The sequence below is a fragment of the Geotrypetes seraphini genome, chromosome 4 (assembly GCF_902459505.1).
Source record: "Geotrypetes seraphini chromosome 4, aGeoSer1.1, whole genome shotgun sequence".
NCBI lineage: Eukaryota > Metazoa > Chordata > Amphibia > Gymnophiona > Dermophiidae > Geotrypetes > Geotrypetes seraphini.
The window spans coordinates 143,649,511-143,665,423 of record NC_047087.1 but is presented as its reverse complement, the minus strand read 5'-3'; the positions used below and the strand labels follow the sequence as shown (position 1 = coordinate 143,665,423).

General features: G+C 44.9%; 1 protein-coding gene across 2 annotated transcripts in view; it reads right to left on the bottom strand.

Moving 5' to 3' along the window:
* Positions 1-15,913, bottom strand: part of PSME3IP1 (proteasome activator subunit 3 interacting protein 1) — a 205,278-nt gene that overhangs the window by 83,730 nt on the left and 105,635 nt on the right. For both annotated transcript variants that reach the window (XM_033943762.1, XM_033943761.1), the window contains exon 4: positions 8,833-8,963. In XM_033943762.1, the coding sequence (XP_033799653.1) occupies positions 8,833-8,963 (131 nt within the window). The remainder of the gene's footprint in view (positions 1-8,832; positions 8,964-15,913) is intronic.

Genomic DNA, 15,913 nt, shown 5'->3' with positions numbered 1-15,913 from the left:
GGGCGTGGCCATCAACCTGGTTTTATTGTGGCTTTTTGTTGGCTGAACCGCCATGTGAACCCAAGGGTTGCTAGCACCTGTAATTGCCAAATCTCTGTCTGACCCCTGAAAGGGTCTCTGGGAAGAACTGGGGGAAAACAAGTGGGATCTCCGAAAGGTATGAAAATTGTCTCTGCCACCCCTGAGAGGGATTTGGGACAGTGATCCGTCACGCTGGCCATAAGGTCGTCCAAACCTTTGCCAAAAAGATCTGTCCCTTAAAGGGTAATCTGCTAAGAGTGGCCTTGGAAACTGAATTGCCCATCCATTGTCTGATCCAGAGCATTTGGCAAGCTGAAACAGAGTAAGCCTAAACCTTGCTCACGACTCTAATGATGTCTTAGAGAGCATCGACCACATAATCCACTCCTTCCATAATCAGGTGTCCCCCAGCTCCAAAGGACTACTTCGCAATGACAGGCCCATGCTACAAAGGAGGCCGCTGCTGCCGCTTTGATACATTACATTAGTGATTTCTATTCCGCCATTACCTTGCGGTTCAAGGCGGATTACATCCAAACTAAAAACAAGAATTACATTTCAATTTTGAAGTAATAGAATAAACGAAGAGATAAAATTTTAAGGGATAATTATGGGTTTTAGATAATGTTTGGTAATTAGAAAAAATTAGAGAGTACTAAGGGTTTATAGAGTGTGCTGGATAGGTTTAACGTGTTTTTTGAAGAGTATGGTTTTAATTTCTTTCTTGAAGGTTTTGTAATCTGTGGATGAAGATAACAGAGTGGTGAGTTGTTTGTCCAACTTAGCTGCTTTGGAGGCTGTTAAGTTGTCAGAGTTTTTTTCGTTTGACATTTTTGGATGGTGAATAGTGAATAGGTTCTTCTGTGTCTGATTGAAGAGGATTGATTTAGTCTGTTATTCCAGTAAGTTGGGCTTTTTCCGTTGATAGCCTTGTAAAGTAAGCAGTAGAATTTGAAGTTCACTCTTGCTTCTATTGGAAGCCAATGCGAGTCATGGTATGCCTCTGTGATATGGTCATATTTTTTTTAGTGAATAGACAAGTCTCAGGGCTGTATTCTGCACCGTCTGCAACTGCTTCATCATTGTCGCGGGACATGGTAGGTATAGTATGTTGCAATAGTCCAGCATCCCAAGGATTAGAGATTGTACCAATAGTAGGAATTGCTTCTTTTTGAAGAATGATAAGATTTTTCTCTTAATTTCTCATGGTCATGAATTATGTCTTTATTATTTTGTTAATTTGGGGTTTCATGTTACAGCTTCTGTCAATCGTGATACCTAAAGCCAGCGCTTCAAACTGTCTTTTAAGGACAACCACCTTAAAGTCCTATACATTCTTCAGCATCACTCCCCTCACTAGGAAGGGAAGTGCACTTAGTCACTTGTGCTACTGCGGAATACACTTTTGGCTGTGAAAACAGCTACTGGAATTCCGGAGACATAGGTTAAAGATTAGACATAGCTTTAGCCACCTTAGGAGCGTTCAGGTGACTCCATACTGGTCAGTAACTAAGGAGGTGATGTCTGGATGAGCTGGAAAAAAAGTGGTCTGTGCATTAGTGCTGCTCATAATGGAAAACTGAGAGGTGGAGGGCTGTTGGAGATCCAGCTTCAATACACAGAGGGTGTCAAATGACAAGTAAAACAGAAGCCAATCTGACTGTGATCCACAGCCGCCACTGCCTCCTGAACTCCTGTCCCTGAAAGGGACCCCAAATTATCCAAGAATGCAATGGTCACTGACACTAGGAGCTGGTGTGCTCTGAGGCAGAGTGGCCTGCTTGGGACCATGAAGATCAATCTAGCAGAGCTGGCACGAACATAGGCAGGGCAGTGCTTCCCGGGTCCATTAAATAAGCTTTCCATAGGAGACTGCAAAAATCGGAGAATCCTTGGACCAGAAGGACCCCTGCAAGACACCTGACTGGGGAGGTAGTGCCTCCTCTGCCTCCATGTGCTTGCGTTTCGCCCCCTCGGTGAATGCAACCTCGACGGGATCTCTTCCCCAAAGACCAAGCTCTTTAGGGTGCTAGCAGCCTGGAAGACTCAAGAGAGGCTGAGCCCCAAAGCTTCCTAAGCACCACAGCACATGGAGCATGGCCACTCAATCGGCAAACCCGCACAAAAAATACTTGGATTAGAGTAATATTAGCCTGGGGAATCCATTGCAGATGATCCCTAGGCAAAACGAGGGGTTTTGAGGCATTAAAAAAGTACTTGGAAAAAAGCACTAAAATTCTAAGATAGCCACCACTAGAAAAATCATGCCAAAAACGGCCCATGGGAGCTCATCTGAAAAACAAAAAATGTCCAAAAAGGGATTTTAGAGGTAGGTGAACCTGACTCTTTTAACCCCGGAAATCCTTGAATCTGGCTTTTTCAAATCCCCTGATTTTCTTCATAGGGAATAATGGTAGTACTCACTGTGACTTCTGGTACCTGCAGCAGCCTGCCTACAGGGAAAGGATTTCTGCTTCAGAAAGTGCTAAGTCCACTGCTGGAGATCTCCTGGCTGCCGGTCAAGTAGTCCCTGCCCACGGATTCCCACCCCTGAAAATCCATATGACATGTTGGGAGGAGAAAATATGCAGCCTGATACCTTGAGGGTTGTTACACAGGGGCCCCACAACCTATGCTCAAGCCTCTGATAAATCAGCAGGTGAGCAAGCTCCCAGGTGAACGGACTCCAAGCTCCTGAAGAGACACAAAGCAGGCTGGCTCCAAAGGCACTCAGCGTGAGATTGGCCTGCAGGCAGCAATCCGCCCAGGCAGGACTGCATCCTTTCCCTGGCAGAGTAATCCCAAGAAAAGAACTTCCAAGCACCAAAGCCATCTAAACTTTTATATATATGCTGACAATATCTCTATTTTAATTTATTTAAATGATTTAACTAATGATATTTTAAAACACATTTCTCATATCATGACCGAGATAGAGCAATGGACAATCAATTTTAAATTGAAACTCAATACAGAAAAGACAAAAAATTTTCTGGCAAGCCCAAAAGACAAAATAATCAGACCATCGGTTTGTTTAAATGGATACGACTACCCAATCTCAAAATCTATAAAAATATTGGCAGTCATACTAAATTCATAACTATCTATGGTAGAACATACGAATTCAGTGATAAAGAAATGCTTTTTTGAACTATGGAAATTAAAGACCATCAAAAAATACTTTGATCCTCTACCTTTTAGATTATTAGTGCAGGCACTAGTTTTATCCATACTAGATTACAATAATATTGTTTATTTTGGAGCCCCAAAGAAAATCTTGAGAAAATTGAGAATACTGCAGAAAGCACAGTTACTTACCGTTAACAGGTGTTATCCAGGGACAGCAGGCAGCTATTCTCACATATGAGTGACGTCATCGACGGAGCCCAGATGCAGACGCCTCGCAAGCAGACTTGCTTGAAGAAACTCAAAGTTTCGAGTCGCCCGCACCGCACAAGCGCGAGTGCCTTCCTGCCCAGCACAGGGCGCATCTCCTCAGTTCAGATAGCTAGCAGAGAAGTCAACCAGGGGAGGTGGGTGGGTTGTGAGAATAGCTGCCTGCTGTCCCTGGATAACACCTGTTACGGTAAGTAACTGTGCTTTATCCCAGGACAAGCAGGCAGATATTCTCACATATGGGTGACCTCCAAGCTACTTACTCATATAGAGAATAGTTACCACTTAATATAACACATCCACTGCGTAAGTATCTTAATCTTTTTCAGGGAGAAGGGCCTCAGATTCGGAGCATACGCGTAGTCCTATCATAGACTCGACTATCAGCGTATCCTTATAGCTCCATGCTCCAGTCATAGGCCCATACCCCAATTGAATTTTTGAAACTTTTCTTAAATAGAACTTAAATATAGTGACTAAAAATCCAAAACTTTTAAAGGTGAAGTTAAGATACTAAAATTCAATCATATCCGCTTTAAAGTTAAAGCATATACACAGTGTATTCTTATTTTAATAGGCAGCTAAATCACTTATCTCAAGCAATTTTTCTTTTTTCTTTTATGGCTTTCACGTCCGATTCTTTATTTAGCCTATTTAATGGCTAAATAAAGAATCGGACGTGAAAGCGCTTCTTCAGCGCTTCTTGACAAAGGGAGGCAGAGCACGTCCCTCCTTGTTAGTTGACATAATACATGGCAACTTGGTTGTCCGTCCGGATGAGGACCACTTGGTCGCAAAGAAGATGTTGAAAAGCGTTGAGAGCCTTGGAAATTGCTCTGAGTTCCAACAGATTTATGTGACATTGACGATCCGTACTGGTCCAGTGGCCTTGAGTACGGAGACCATCTAGATGAGCATCCCAAATGTAGGTCGAAGAGTCTGTCGTGAGGACCTTCTGATAAGGGGGAGTTTGAAAAAGCAAGCCTCTGGAAAGATTGGAAGAGAGCATCCACCAACGGAGAGACTTCTTGAAGGAAGGAGTGACTGAAATGTATCGGGAAGGAGGGTCGCAAACTTGTGTCCATTGAGATGCCAGGGTCCACTGAGGAATTCTGAGGTGAAGTCTGGCAAAAGGAGTCACGTGTACTGTGGAAGCCATGTGACCTTGAAGTACCATCATGTGTCTCGCTGAGATGGAAGAGCGGGAAGACACTGTATGACAGAGTTGAAGAAGAGCTTCCAGATGTTGTTGTGGAAGGAATGCTCTGAATTGGACAGTGTCCAGAACAGCTCCAATGAATTGTAGATTCTGTGAGGGTTGAAGTTGAGATTTGGGAAAGATATTTCGAATCCCAAACTTTGTAGGAACCAGGTAGTCGCTACAATAACCCCTTGAGATGTGGAATCTTTGATGAGCCAGTTGTCGAGGTAGCGAAATACCTGAAGACCATGATTCCAGAGAGCTGCCGTTACAACTACCAGGCACTCTGGGAGACAAGGCCAGGCCGAAGGGTAGTACTCTGTATTGATAATGCAGATTCCCAACCCGAAATCTGAGATATTGACGGGAGGCCAGATGAATGGGGATATGAGTGTAGGCCTCCTTGAGATCCAGAGAGCATAACCAGTCGTTCTGCTCGAGAAGGGGATAAAGAGATGCCAGGGACAACATTCGAAACTTTTCTTTGACTAAAAATTTGTTGAGAGCCCTGAGATCCAAAATGGGTCACAAATCGCTCGTCTTCTTCGGAACAAGGAAGTAACGGGAGTAAAACCCCCTGTTCTGCTGTTCCAAGGGAACTGGTTCGAAGGCATGGAGAGAAAGTAGAGCTTGAGCTTCCTGAAGAAGAAGGGCAGTCTAGGATGGATTGGAAGGATACTCTCTTGGAGGAAGCTCTGGTGGAACCTGAGTGAAATGAAGAGAATATCCTTCTCTGATGATGGTCGGATGTAATTATCATCCATCGGTTGTAAAAATGATGGAGACGACCTCCTATAGGGGGAAAAGGAGACAGAGACAGAACGGTGGAGGTTATCCTCTGTAAACAGTCAAAAAGGCTGAGAAGCCTTAAGTGCAGCAGAATGTTGGGGTTTCTGTTGCTTCTGAGGTTGCTGTTTTTTCAGAGGAAGGCGAGTATAAGGAGCCGGCTTTGGAGCAAAACGCCTTTGATAGATAAGAGCAGGACGTGCAGGCTTGGTAGGAGCTGACTTTGGCTTAGGTCTGACTATAGAAGCAAATGATTTTTCATGGTCAGATAATTTCTTGGTGGCTGCCTCGATGGATTCAAAGAGGTCGTTGCCCTCACAAGGAATGTTAGCCAAGCGGTTTTGAAGGTTAGAGTCCATGTCAATGGTACGAAGCCAGGCAAGACGACGCATAGCTATAGATAACTCGAAGGCATCATAAGATGATTGGAGGAGATGCAGACATAATTGAGTGAAAGAAGCAATGACTCCCTGAAATTCAAAATGCATTTGGGTATCCAAATAATTCAAAACTTTGGTAGAAGAGAAAGAAGATATTCAAAGTAAGTGATGAAATAAAAATTATAATTGAGGACTTTAGAGGACATCATAACATTCTGGTAGATGTGACGTCCAAATTTGTCCATAGTTATCCCTTCCCTTCCAGGAGGACGGTGGCTTAAACCTTAGAAGGATGGGACCTTTTCAAGGAGGACTCGACCAGCAGGGATTGATGAGATAACTGAGAATTGTCAAACCCTTTGCGATGCACAGTCTTATATCCTAGAGTCCAATTTCCCTGGAACAGCTGGTATGGAAAAAAGGTGTTTCCATGCAACGACCAAAAGTCTGATTCAAAAGCTTATGAAGTGGAAGCTTAAGAGACTCTGTCGGAGGTTGAGGAAGATGCATGACTTCGAGGATCGAGGAGATTTCGCCTCGGAGATGTGGGCAACCGATGCCAATGTATGAATAGGACTAGAGGCTGTAGATTGAAGCTCCAAGGCTTGGAGGAGGAACCTCGATGCACTCTCAAAGACTCTGCTCCTTGTATAGAGTGTGAAGATTCTCGTCGAGGCACTCACAAAGAATCTGCGCCTTACTTTACGTGCTTGGATGCCAGACCAGACACTCGCAGAGACTCTGCTCCCTGCAAAGAGTGTGTAAGTTCAGACTGGGGCAAAGAAAGCGGCTCGACCTCGCGGGAGTCTGCTGAATGCCCAGGCTGGAAAAGAGGAAGCAGTTTGGGTCCCATGTTAGTAAGGAACTGAATAAACTGCTTCTCTAAGATGGTCTGGAAAGAAGCCGGCAAGGATGGATCTGCGTCTGAAACCGGACCACCTGCTTTGTTCTGGAGGTTCCTTCGAGGTAGTGTGAGTGTGCTTCGACTTGGGAGTCTTAGACACTTTAATCACCACCGGCGGAACTGACTGCTGAGCTATCTGACCTGAGGAAACAGAGGAAGATACAGCAGATGATGTCTAAGCAAGAGCCGCTGCAAACGACGAAGGTCTGATGAGGCTCGAGGTGGAAGCAGTAGGCGCAGAAGGAGCCTCGGTGGAAGTCGAGGCTGAAGACGCCTTCGAAATCGAGGGATCAGTAGGAGACTCCATCTCGAAGAGCTTGTCCACCAAAATGCAACGACGCTTGAAAGCATGAGGCTGAAGTGTTTGGCAAGGCAGGCACGACCTATGATGATGTTTTGGCCCAAGGCACTTGAGGCAGCATCCGTAAGGGTCCGTAAGAGAGATCACATGCTGACACTTGCTACATCTCTTGAAGCCCGTAGCAGGCCGGGACATAGAAGGAAAAATAGCCGCCGCAAAATCGAAGCTCTCAGGCTGCGGCTGAGCGGCCTGTCCTGGAAAACAAACGGAAGAAGAAAAAAATTGTTATTTTTTTAAAACTAAAATAAAAGAAATAAAATAAAACAGCGATTCATGAGGAAAAAAACACAAAACGCGGTTGAGAGAAGGCACAAAGTGAACGAAGTTAAACGCAGAGAGTCAAAGACGGACTTTTCGGCTCCGTGGAAAACTGAGAACTGAGGAGATGCGCCCTGCGCTGGGCGGGAAAGCACTCGCACATGCGCGGTGCAGGCAACTCAAAACTTCAAGTCTGCTTGCGAGGCATCCACATCCGGGCTCTGTCGATGACGTCACCCATATGTGAGAATAGCTGCCTTCTTGTCCTGGGATAATACGGCTGTCCGATTGATATTTGGGTTGAAGAAAAATGACCATATTAGTCCTTACTACTGACTAATGTTTAAGTTTATTAGGATTTTTATATACCGCCTATCAAGGTTATCTAAGCGGGTTTACAATCAGGTACTCAAGCATTTTCCCTATCTGTCCCGGTGGGCTCACAATCTATCTAACATACCTGGGGCTATGGAGCATTAAGCGACTTGCCCAGGGTCACAAGGAGCAGCGCGGGGTTTGAACCCACAACCCCAGGGTGCTGAGGCTGTAGCTTCAACCACTGCGCCTCCTGGTGGAGGTACGAGTACTATTCAAATTTTCTTGCATCTGTTTTAAGCTGGTTTGGGGATTTGCCCCAAATTACCTTTTATCTCATTTTGTGTTATACAGTCCAACGAGGATAACCAGGAATTCCAATTTATTTGCTTATCCAAAAATTACTGGCTGCAGATACAAGACTTTTTTGGATAGGACCCTTGCATTTCAAGCAAGTATGCAGCAGTCCTGGGGAGGGTAATTATATTGGTGGAGTTATGTTGTCTTATGGTGCATTTTGAAAAGTAATTAAGTCAGCGCCGTTTGATAAATTTATTTTCTAAATGAGGATATTACTGTTAATCAAAATTATACATTGAATATATTAGGAAAACTGTTGTATTTTGATTATTTGTATTTCGCTGATTGTCCAGTCTTCTACTGTGTAAACCGCCTAGAAATTGTTTGATTATGGCGGCATAGAAGAATAAAGTTGTGTTGTGTTATGTTAAAACAGATGGCAAAAATACCTGAAAATAAGAAAAAGAAAGCAGAGAAGATCAGAACACACCAAAGATCACTTACAGAAGGAAGAATTGAAGGGGGAGCTGTTCTCCAATGCTGAAGGGAAGGAGTTGGAAGATTTGAGTGACGACACGAGAACACATTTTTCCCTGTCCCCGCGGGAACTCATTTTCCCGTCCCAGAGAGTTCTTTTTCTGCTCCTGCCCCATTCCTGCAAGCTCTCTCTTCATCTGCACAAGCCTCACTTTAAAATCATAAGTGTTTGAGGCTTGTGCAATTAAGGTAGAGCTTACATGAATAAGGCAGGGACGGGGATAGCGACAAAAGTCATGGGGACGGGGTGGGGGTGTAATTCTCTTAAGTGACACCCTTCTGTAAAGTTTGTGAAGCAACAGCTACAGCTACAGAATAAATCTTCTAATATTGCCAGTTATTTGGCCATTAAACCTTTTTGGACAAAGGATATTCTATATTCATTCAACTCATTCAATTCTTTGATCTCTTCATCACGTCGCTGCTGTTCTATCAGCTGCTGTTTTCTGGAGACTTCATCAAGGAAGTTCGTCTCATCTTCATCCAAACCTCGTATCATATTCTCTAATCAAAATAAGAGTGACAAAGCACACTGTTAACTACCTATGACTATAGTGCAGAGACTGGTGAAACTGAAGTGGTACTATAGGACAGTGTTACTCAACTTCTTCAAGCCAAGTACCTCCTAAGTCTAACAAATACTAACTGAGTACCCCCACCCAAGCTCCGCCCCAGACCCACCCCAGACCCGTTCCCATAATAGTACTAATTGTAATGCAGTTTCTTCTATCCATTTCTTCATATACACACAATATAATCTTATCATATATAATAAAATGCTAGAGCGCACATGCGCTCTCGAAAATTCGTGCAGTGTGGCGCCGTGAGGTGTGCTTCTGTGGCAACATTCTAACCTCACAGCGCATGCGGGGGCTGAAGGCGCGCGACTGTGCTCTCTCCCTGTCCTCGGCGCGTCACCGCCCGCCCTCACTCACCGCTGCCTCTCACTCGCTGCCTGCCCGCGTCCTCGCCGTGTCACCTCACTCGCCGCAGCTGATACTCTTCAGAGCAGCCTGCGATCGTGGCCGGCTTTAAAGAACCTCGCAGGCCGCTCTCCAAGCTCAGTAGCACGCTCCCTCTGACGCACGGGATCACATCAGAGGGAACGTGCTAACGAGTTGGGAGAGCAGCCTGCGAGGTTCGCTAAAGCCGGCCACCACGATCGCAGGCTGCTTTGAAGAGGAGCAGGCCAGAAGACGCCGGGATGGAGGGGAGGGTAAGAAGGGGATCAATACCGGGAGCCAGGGGGAGAGAGAAAGGGAAAGGGGGCTGCTTTGGGGGGAGGGGTGTGCTGGGGGGGGAGACATAAGGGGCCATGGATAGGGAGAGGGAAAGGGGGCTGCTTTGGGGGGGAGGTGTGCTGGGGACAGCTTTGCTCTGGGAGGAGACAGAAGGGGCCATGGAGAGATAGGGAGAGGGAAAGGGGGCTACTTTGTTGGTTATGGTTGGTATTTTGTTGTTTTCTAGGAGGATGAATTTCGTTTTATCTGGGTTCAATTTCAGTTTGTGATCTTTCATCCAAGTTGCTATTGATTTTAGTGTTTGGTATATTGTGTTCGCCATGGAGAGTTCAGGTTGATCGAAGGGTCTGAGAATGGTAATGTCATCGGCATAGCTGTAGGAGGTTATGCCTTGTTTGTCCAGGTGAGAGCTGAGGGAGGCTGTATAGAGATTGAAGAGAGTCGGGGATAGACCAAGGTTCAGATTTTTGTTTGTCTGATTTTACTCTATAGGTTCTTGATTTAAGGAATCCTTCAAACCGTGTGTATACTTTATCTGTGATACCTATTGTATCCAGGATTTGAAGTAGAATGTTATGGTCCACCAAGTCGAATGCAGCGGTAAGGTCTAGTTGTATGAGCATCATTTTTTTTCCTGTGCTGAGATGTTTTCTGGCTGTGTCCAAGAGAGATCCTAGTAGTGTTTCCATGCTGAAGTTGTTTCTGAAGCCGGATTGTGTGGCATGGAGTATGTTATGGTTTTCTAGGTAATTGGAGAGGAATTTGGCAACTAGTCCTTCTATTATTTTGACGTAGTGGAATAGAGGCAATGGGTCTGTAGTTGGCTGTTTGGTCTATCGGTCCTTTGGGGTCTTTGAGGATCGGGGTGAAGATGATTTCGCTGAGGTTGGTAGGGTAGTGGCCGTTTATTAGCGAGATTTGTATCCAGTTTAGAAGATGAGCACGGAATTTTGTGCTGGATGTTTTTAGGAGATATGGTGGACAGTTGTTGAGGTCACAGGATGCATGGCTGGCTGTATTTTTTGTAGTATTTGTTGAATTCAGGCCATTGTATGTTGGGGAATTGAGACCATATTCTATCTGCTGCAGTAGAATCTCTATCTATGGGGAGAATTGTGAATTCGTTAGGATGGGTAGAGGTGTCATTGAGGGTAGCTCTTGCATTGGTAATTTTATTTTGGAAGTGTTCTGCTAATAGAGTGGCTGGGGGAGGTAGTATTGTTAGTGGTCAGGTTTGGTGTCGGTTAGGGTTTTTAGAATTTGGAATAGCTTTTTGGTGTCTTGGGTTTCAGTGCCTATTAGGTTGGTGTAGTGTGCTTTTCTCTTGTCCTTTAATTGTGATTTGTATTGTTTGTTGATTTTTTTCCAGGCGGATTTTGCATGATCCGAGTTCGATTTTCTCCATTTTCTCTCTAGTCATCTACATTGTCTTTTGAGTTGTAGCAGTTCAGAGTCGAACCATTTATCTGATCTCCTGCTGGGTCTGGATTTGGTTTGCAGTGGAGCTAAATCATCAAGGGTGTTGGAGCAAAGTCTTTCCCAATGTAAGATGAAGTCCTCGGGGTTGTTTTCTAGAATAGTTTCATCTATTTTAGACCAGAATATGGAGGGTTCGATGTGTTTGCGTGAGGTATATGTTACTTTATTGAGTTTTGTTATAGTTTTTTGTTGTTTTTGGTCCAGTTGATGTTGAAAGTGTAGGTGTAGTGGTCTGACCAGATGGATCTGGACCATGTTCCGTTAAATGTATGAATTTCTGTTAAGGATGGTTGATGGGTCATGAAGGCTGCAATATCAAGTTGGTGGCCTTTTTCATGAGTTGTTTGTGGATTTAGCATTTGGAAGGATAAGGCTTTGAGAAATGAGAGAAAGTTGTCTACTTGTTTGGATGATTGATCATCTAGGTGTAGATTTAGGTTTCCAAGGAGTAGGTTGTAGGTTGCTATTAGTGAGTTTTGGTATATGAAGTCTTCCACTTCGGTTCTTGCTAAAGACCAGTTTCCCGGCACTATGTAGCAGAGCATGCAGTTTAGTGTGTCTTTTAGTGTGGTGCTTAAGAGTTGGCAAGCTAAAAGGTCCATGTACGGGTTAGATGTTTTCTCAATTATATTAAGGGTTAGATCTTGTTTGATTAAGATTGCTAGGCCTCCGCCTCTTTTTTTTCTCTGCAGACCACTATAATTTTGTATCCTTGTGGGCAGACTTCAGTTATTCTGGGGTCTGAGTCGGAGGTTAGCCAGGTTTCTGTGAGGAAAAGATAGTCCAGGTTTTCTTGTGTTATCCAGGTTTTTATAAGCTCTGTTTTTGGACCTAGCACTCTGATATTTAAGTAGGCACATTTGAGTGTGGATATCTCTGTGTGATAGTTGTGGGTTGTGTTTGGATATATAAGTGATTTGGTGTGCCGGTGTAGTTTAGTCTTAGTGTGTGTTGGTCTTCTTCCCCATGCTGTGGTAATGGAGTGTAGAGTGTTAGATTGTAGGTTTGAGTTTCTGTCACTTGATGTTCTTCTATTTTGGAAGAGAGATTTATTTATATCTGTAGCTGGTGTAGGGAAGAGGTTATTTGCTGCTGTCTTCCCGCTGGTTAAAAGAAGGATTAACAGTATGAAGTGCTGGGTTCGTGAGGTTAGCTTCATTTTGGGTTGTTTTTTTATTTATTTATTTATTTATTTATTTATTTATTTGTTTGGTGGTTAGTGGTTGGTGAAAGGTGGTAGAAGGGTCTTTGGTGGTTTGGCTGCTGTTTTTCGGTTGGTTTTACGTTTGGTAGTGTTGTGGAGGTGGATCGCTTCTTGGTCGCTTCACAAAGGTGCTATGAGCGTCTTAGCGTGTTGTTAGGCGCTGAATCTTTTATTGGTTCAGCGTAGTCCCGTCGGGTGGGGAGGAGGGGCGGAGTGCGCTCCCATGCCGGCAAGCCTCCCTGCCTGCTCCTGGGTCCAGCGATGTTGGCCAAAGTGAGATTCAAATAAAGCAAAAAGAAAAAGAGACAAACTAAAAACGGGTGCTGGGAGACTCCCTGAGCCTTCCAACTGGCTCAGTGTAGTCTCGTCGGGTGGAGGGAGGGGCGGAGTGCGCTCCCACACCGGCAAGCCTCCCTGCCTGCTCCTAGGTCCAGCGATGTGGCCACAGTGAGTTTCAAACGAGAAACAAGAAGTAAACAGAAACTAACAGAAACACGGGTGCTGAGAGACTTCCTGAGCCTTCCAACTGGCTCAGTTTAGTCTCGTCGTGTGAGGGGAGGGGTGGAGTGCGCTCCCACGCCGGCAAGCCTCCCTGCCTGCTCCTGGGTCCAGCAATGTCGGCCCTGTGCAGTTCCGTCAGGAGGGGGGAGAGGTGGAGTGCGCTCCCACGCCGGCAAGCCTCCCTGCCTGCTCCTGGGTCCAGCGATGTGGCCAAAGTGAGTTTCAAACGAGAAATAAGAAGTAAACAGAAACTAACAGAAACACGGGTGCTGAGAAACTTCCTGAGCCTTCCCACTGGCTCAGTGTAGTCTTGTCGGGTGTGGGGAGGGACGGAGTACGCTCCCACACCAGCAAGCCCCCCTGCCTGCTCCTGGGTCCAGCGATGTGGCCAAAGTGAGTTTCAAACGAGAATCAAGAAGTAAACAGAAACACGGGTGCTGAGAGACATCCTGAGCCTTCCCACTGGCTCAGTGTAGTCTCGTCTGGTGGGGGGAGGAGCGGAGTGCGCTCCCATGCCGGCAAGCCTCCCTGCCTGCTCCTGGGTCCAGTGATGTCGATTCTTCTCTCTCCCTCAATGACCACCTCAACTCCTTGGCTAAATCATGCTTTTTCAGCCTCCACATGCTGAGGAAAGTAAGATCCTATTTTCGCCAACAACATTTCGCCGTCCTTGTCCAATCCATCATCCTCTCCAAATTAGACTACTGCAATGCCATCTACTTAAGCCTATCAAAAAAAAGTCTTCAAAGACTCCAGCTAATCCAGAATACTGCAGCCAAGTTGATCTTTGCAAAACGCAAGTCTGACCATGTCTCCCCACTCCTAGCCAAACTTCACTGGCTCCCAGTGATTTCCAGAATCCATTTCAAATGCTCCTGCCTGGCTTTTAAGATCATTCACGGCATCCTTCCTCCATTAATCCCACTATCTTATAACTCCTCGAGTCCTGACTCTATCAGACCCACCCAAAGATATAAATTATCCTTCCCCTCTCTACACGGTATTCACAATGCTGGCAAACTGGAAAAATCCCTTCTCTTCAGAATCACAGGTCTTTGGAACGACCTTACTACCCCGCTGCAGAACCTGGGCTCCCTCCAATTATTCTGCAAGCAACTGAAAACCTGGCTTTTCACTAAAATGTAATTCTATCCCCCTTACTCTTCTCTTCTATATATAAGTTCATGTAAACCTTTTTTTTCTTTCTCTTCCTATATTTTAAGTTCTTGTAAACCGTGCCGAGCTCCACAACATCTGTGGAGATGATGCAGTATATAAACTTAAGGTTTAGTTTAGTTTAGTCGAAGAATTTTCTTATATTTCGTAGATTGCGCATGATTAAAAAGGCTTTCTGGGTAGTCTTGTTGATTTGGACCTGCATGGTGCAGCATCTATCTATCATCACTCCTAGGAGTTTAAGAGCGGACAGTATAGGGTATTTGATGGTATTTATTTCAAATTCTATAATGGATGGGGTTTTGGCCTTTTCAAGCAGTAGAAATTTTGTTTTGTCCGAGTTCAGCTTCAATTTGTGGTCTATCATCCATTTTTCCACTGCTTCTAGGGTTTTTTTCAGTTTTTCTGTTGAAGTGGGGGGCTGGTGAGTCGAAGGGGAAGGATGTTATTGAATGAGAGTACCCAAGAAAGGGACTTGGGGGTAATGCTGGACATGACAATGAAGCTGACGGCATAGTGCGCAGCGGCCGCTAAGAGAGCGAATAAAATGCTAGGTATAATCAAGAAGGGTATTACAACCAGAACAAAAGAAGTTATCCTGCCGTTGTATCGGGCGATGGTGTGTCTGCATCTGGAGTACTGCGTCCAATATTGGTCACCGTACCTTAAGAAGGATATGGCGATTCTCGAGAGAATTCAGAGGAGAGCAACACATCTGATAAAAGGTATGGAAAACCTTTCATACGCTGAGAGATTGGAGAAACTGGATCTCTTTTCCCTGGAGAAGAGGAGACTTAGAGGCAGTGGTGTACCTAGCATGTGTGACACCCGGGGCCCATCATTTTTTGGCACCCCCCCCATCTGTACGAAAAACATGATTTTTAGTAACAAGCCACATGTCACATATGAGTACCTAGGAAAAGGCAGCATCTTACATACTGCAGTGAGTACAACAGCAATACACCCATTGTAAAACTAAACAAGCCAGACTAATACAGATCAATCCTGCAGTCAATCCTAACAGAAAACCATGCCTTTCGAATACACAGAACACATAAAACACCTTCGCCTAGTATGGAATAAGTAATCACAAACTTACCCCTCCCCTTTTTACAAAACTGTAGTGTGGATTTTAGCCACAGTGGTAACAGCTCTGACACTCATAGAATTCTGAGCATCAGAGCTGCTACCACCACGGCTGGCGCTAAAAAACGCTCCACAGTTTTGTAAAAGGGGGGATAAAATAGAAATACATAGACAAAGGTTAAATTGAACCAGCAAGAAGCTGGACTCTGCATACAATGCAATACCACAGAAACAGTGACACATGTCTCCTAAAGCAATAAATAAATAGAAAATTTTTGTTCTACCTTTGTCTTCTCTGGTTTCTGCTTTCCTCATCTTCTTGTTACTCTCTTCCCTCCATCCACTGTCTGCCATCTCTCTGCCCCTATATGGCATCTTCTCTCCTTCTATGCCCCTTCCAGAAACTGTATGCCTCCCCCTTCCATCTCTCCTTTCACCCCATTGGTCTGGTATCTGTCTCCTTTCCTTCCCCCCTGCTCTGGCATCTCTCTCTCCTGTTCTTCCCTGGTCTTCCTTCTCAATTTATTTTCTGCCTTTATTTTCTGCAGTCCTCAATTTCCCTCTTTCACTGTGTCTACCTATAGCTTGCCACCTCTTTCCCTCACTCCTTCCAGTAACTAACTCCATCCTTTTCCCTCAATCCTGCATGTGCCCTTTTTTTCTTTCTCGTCCCCACTTCCTTCCAGCTTCTGCTCCCCCTTTCCCTCACACTTCCATTCAGCAACTGTCCTTCCTCTCCCCCACACTTCCATTCAGTGTCTGTTTCC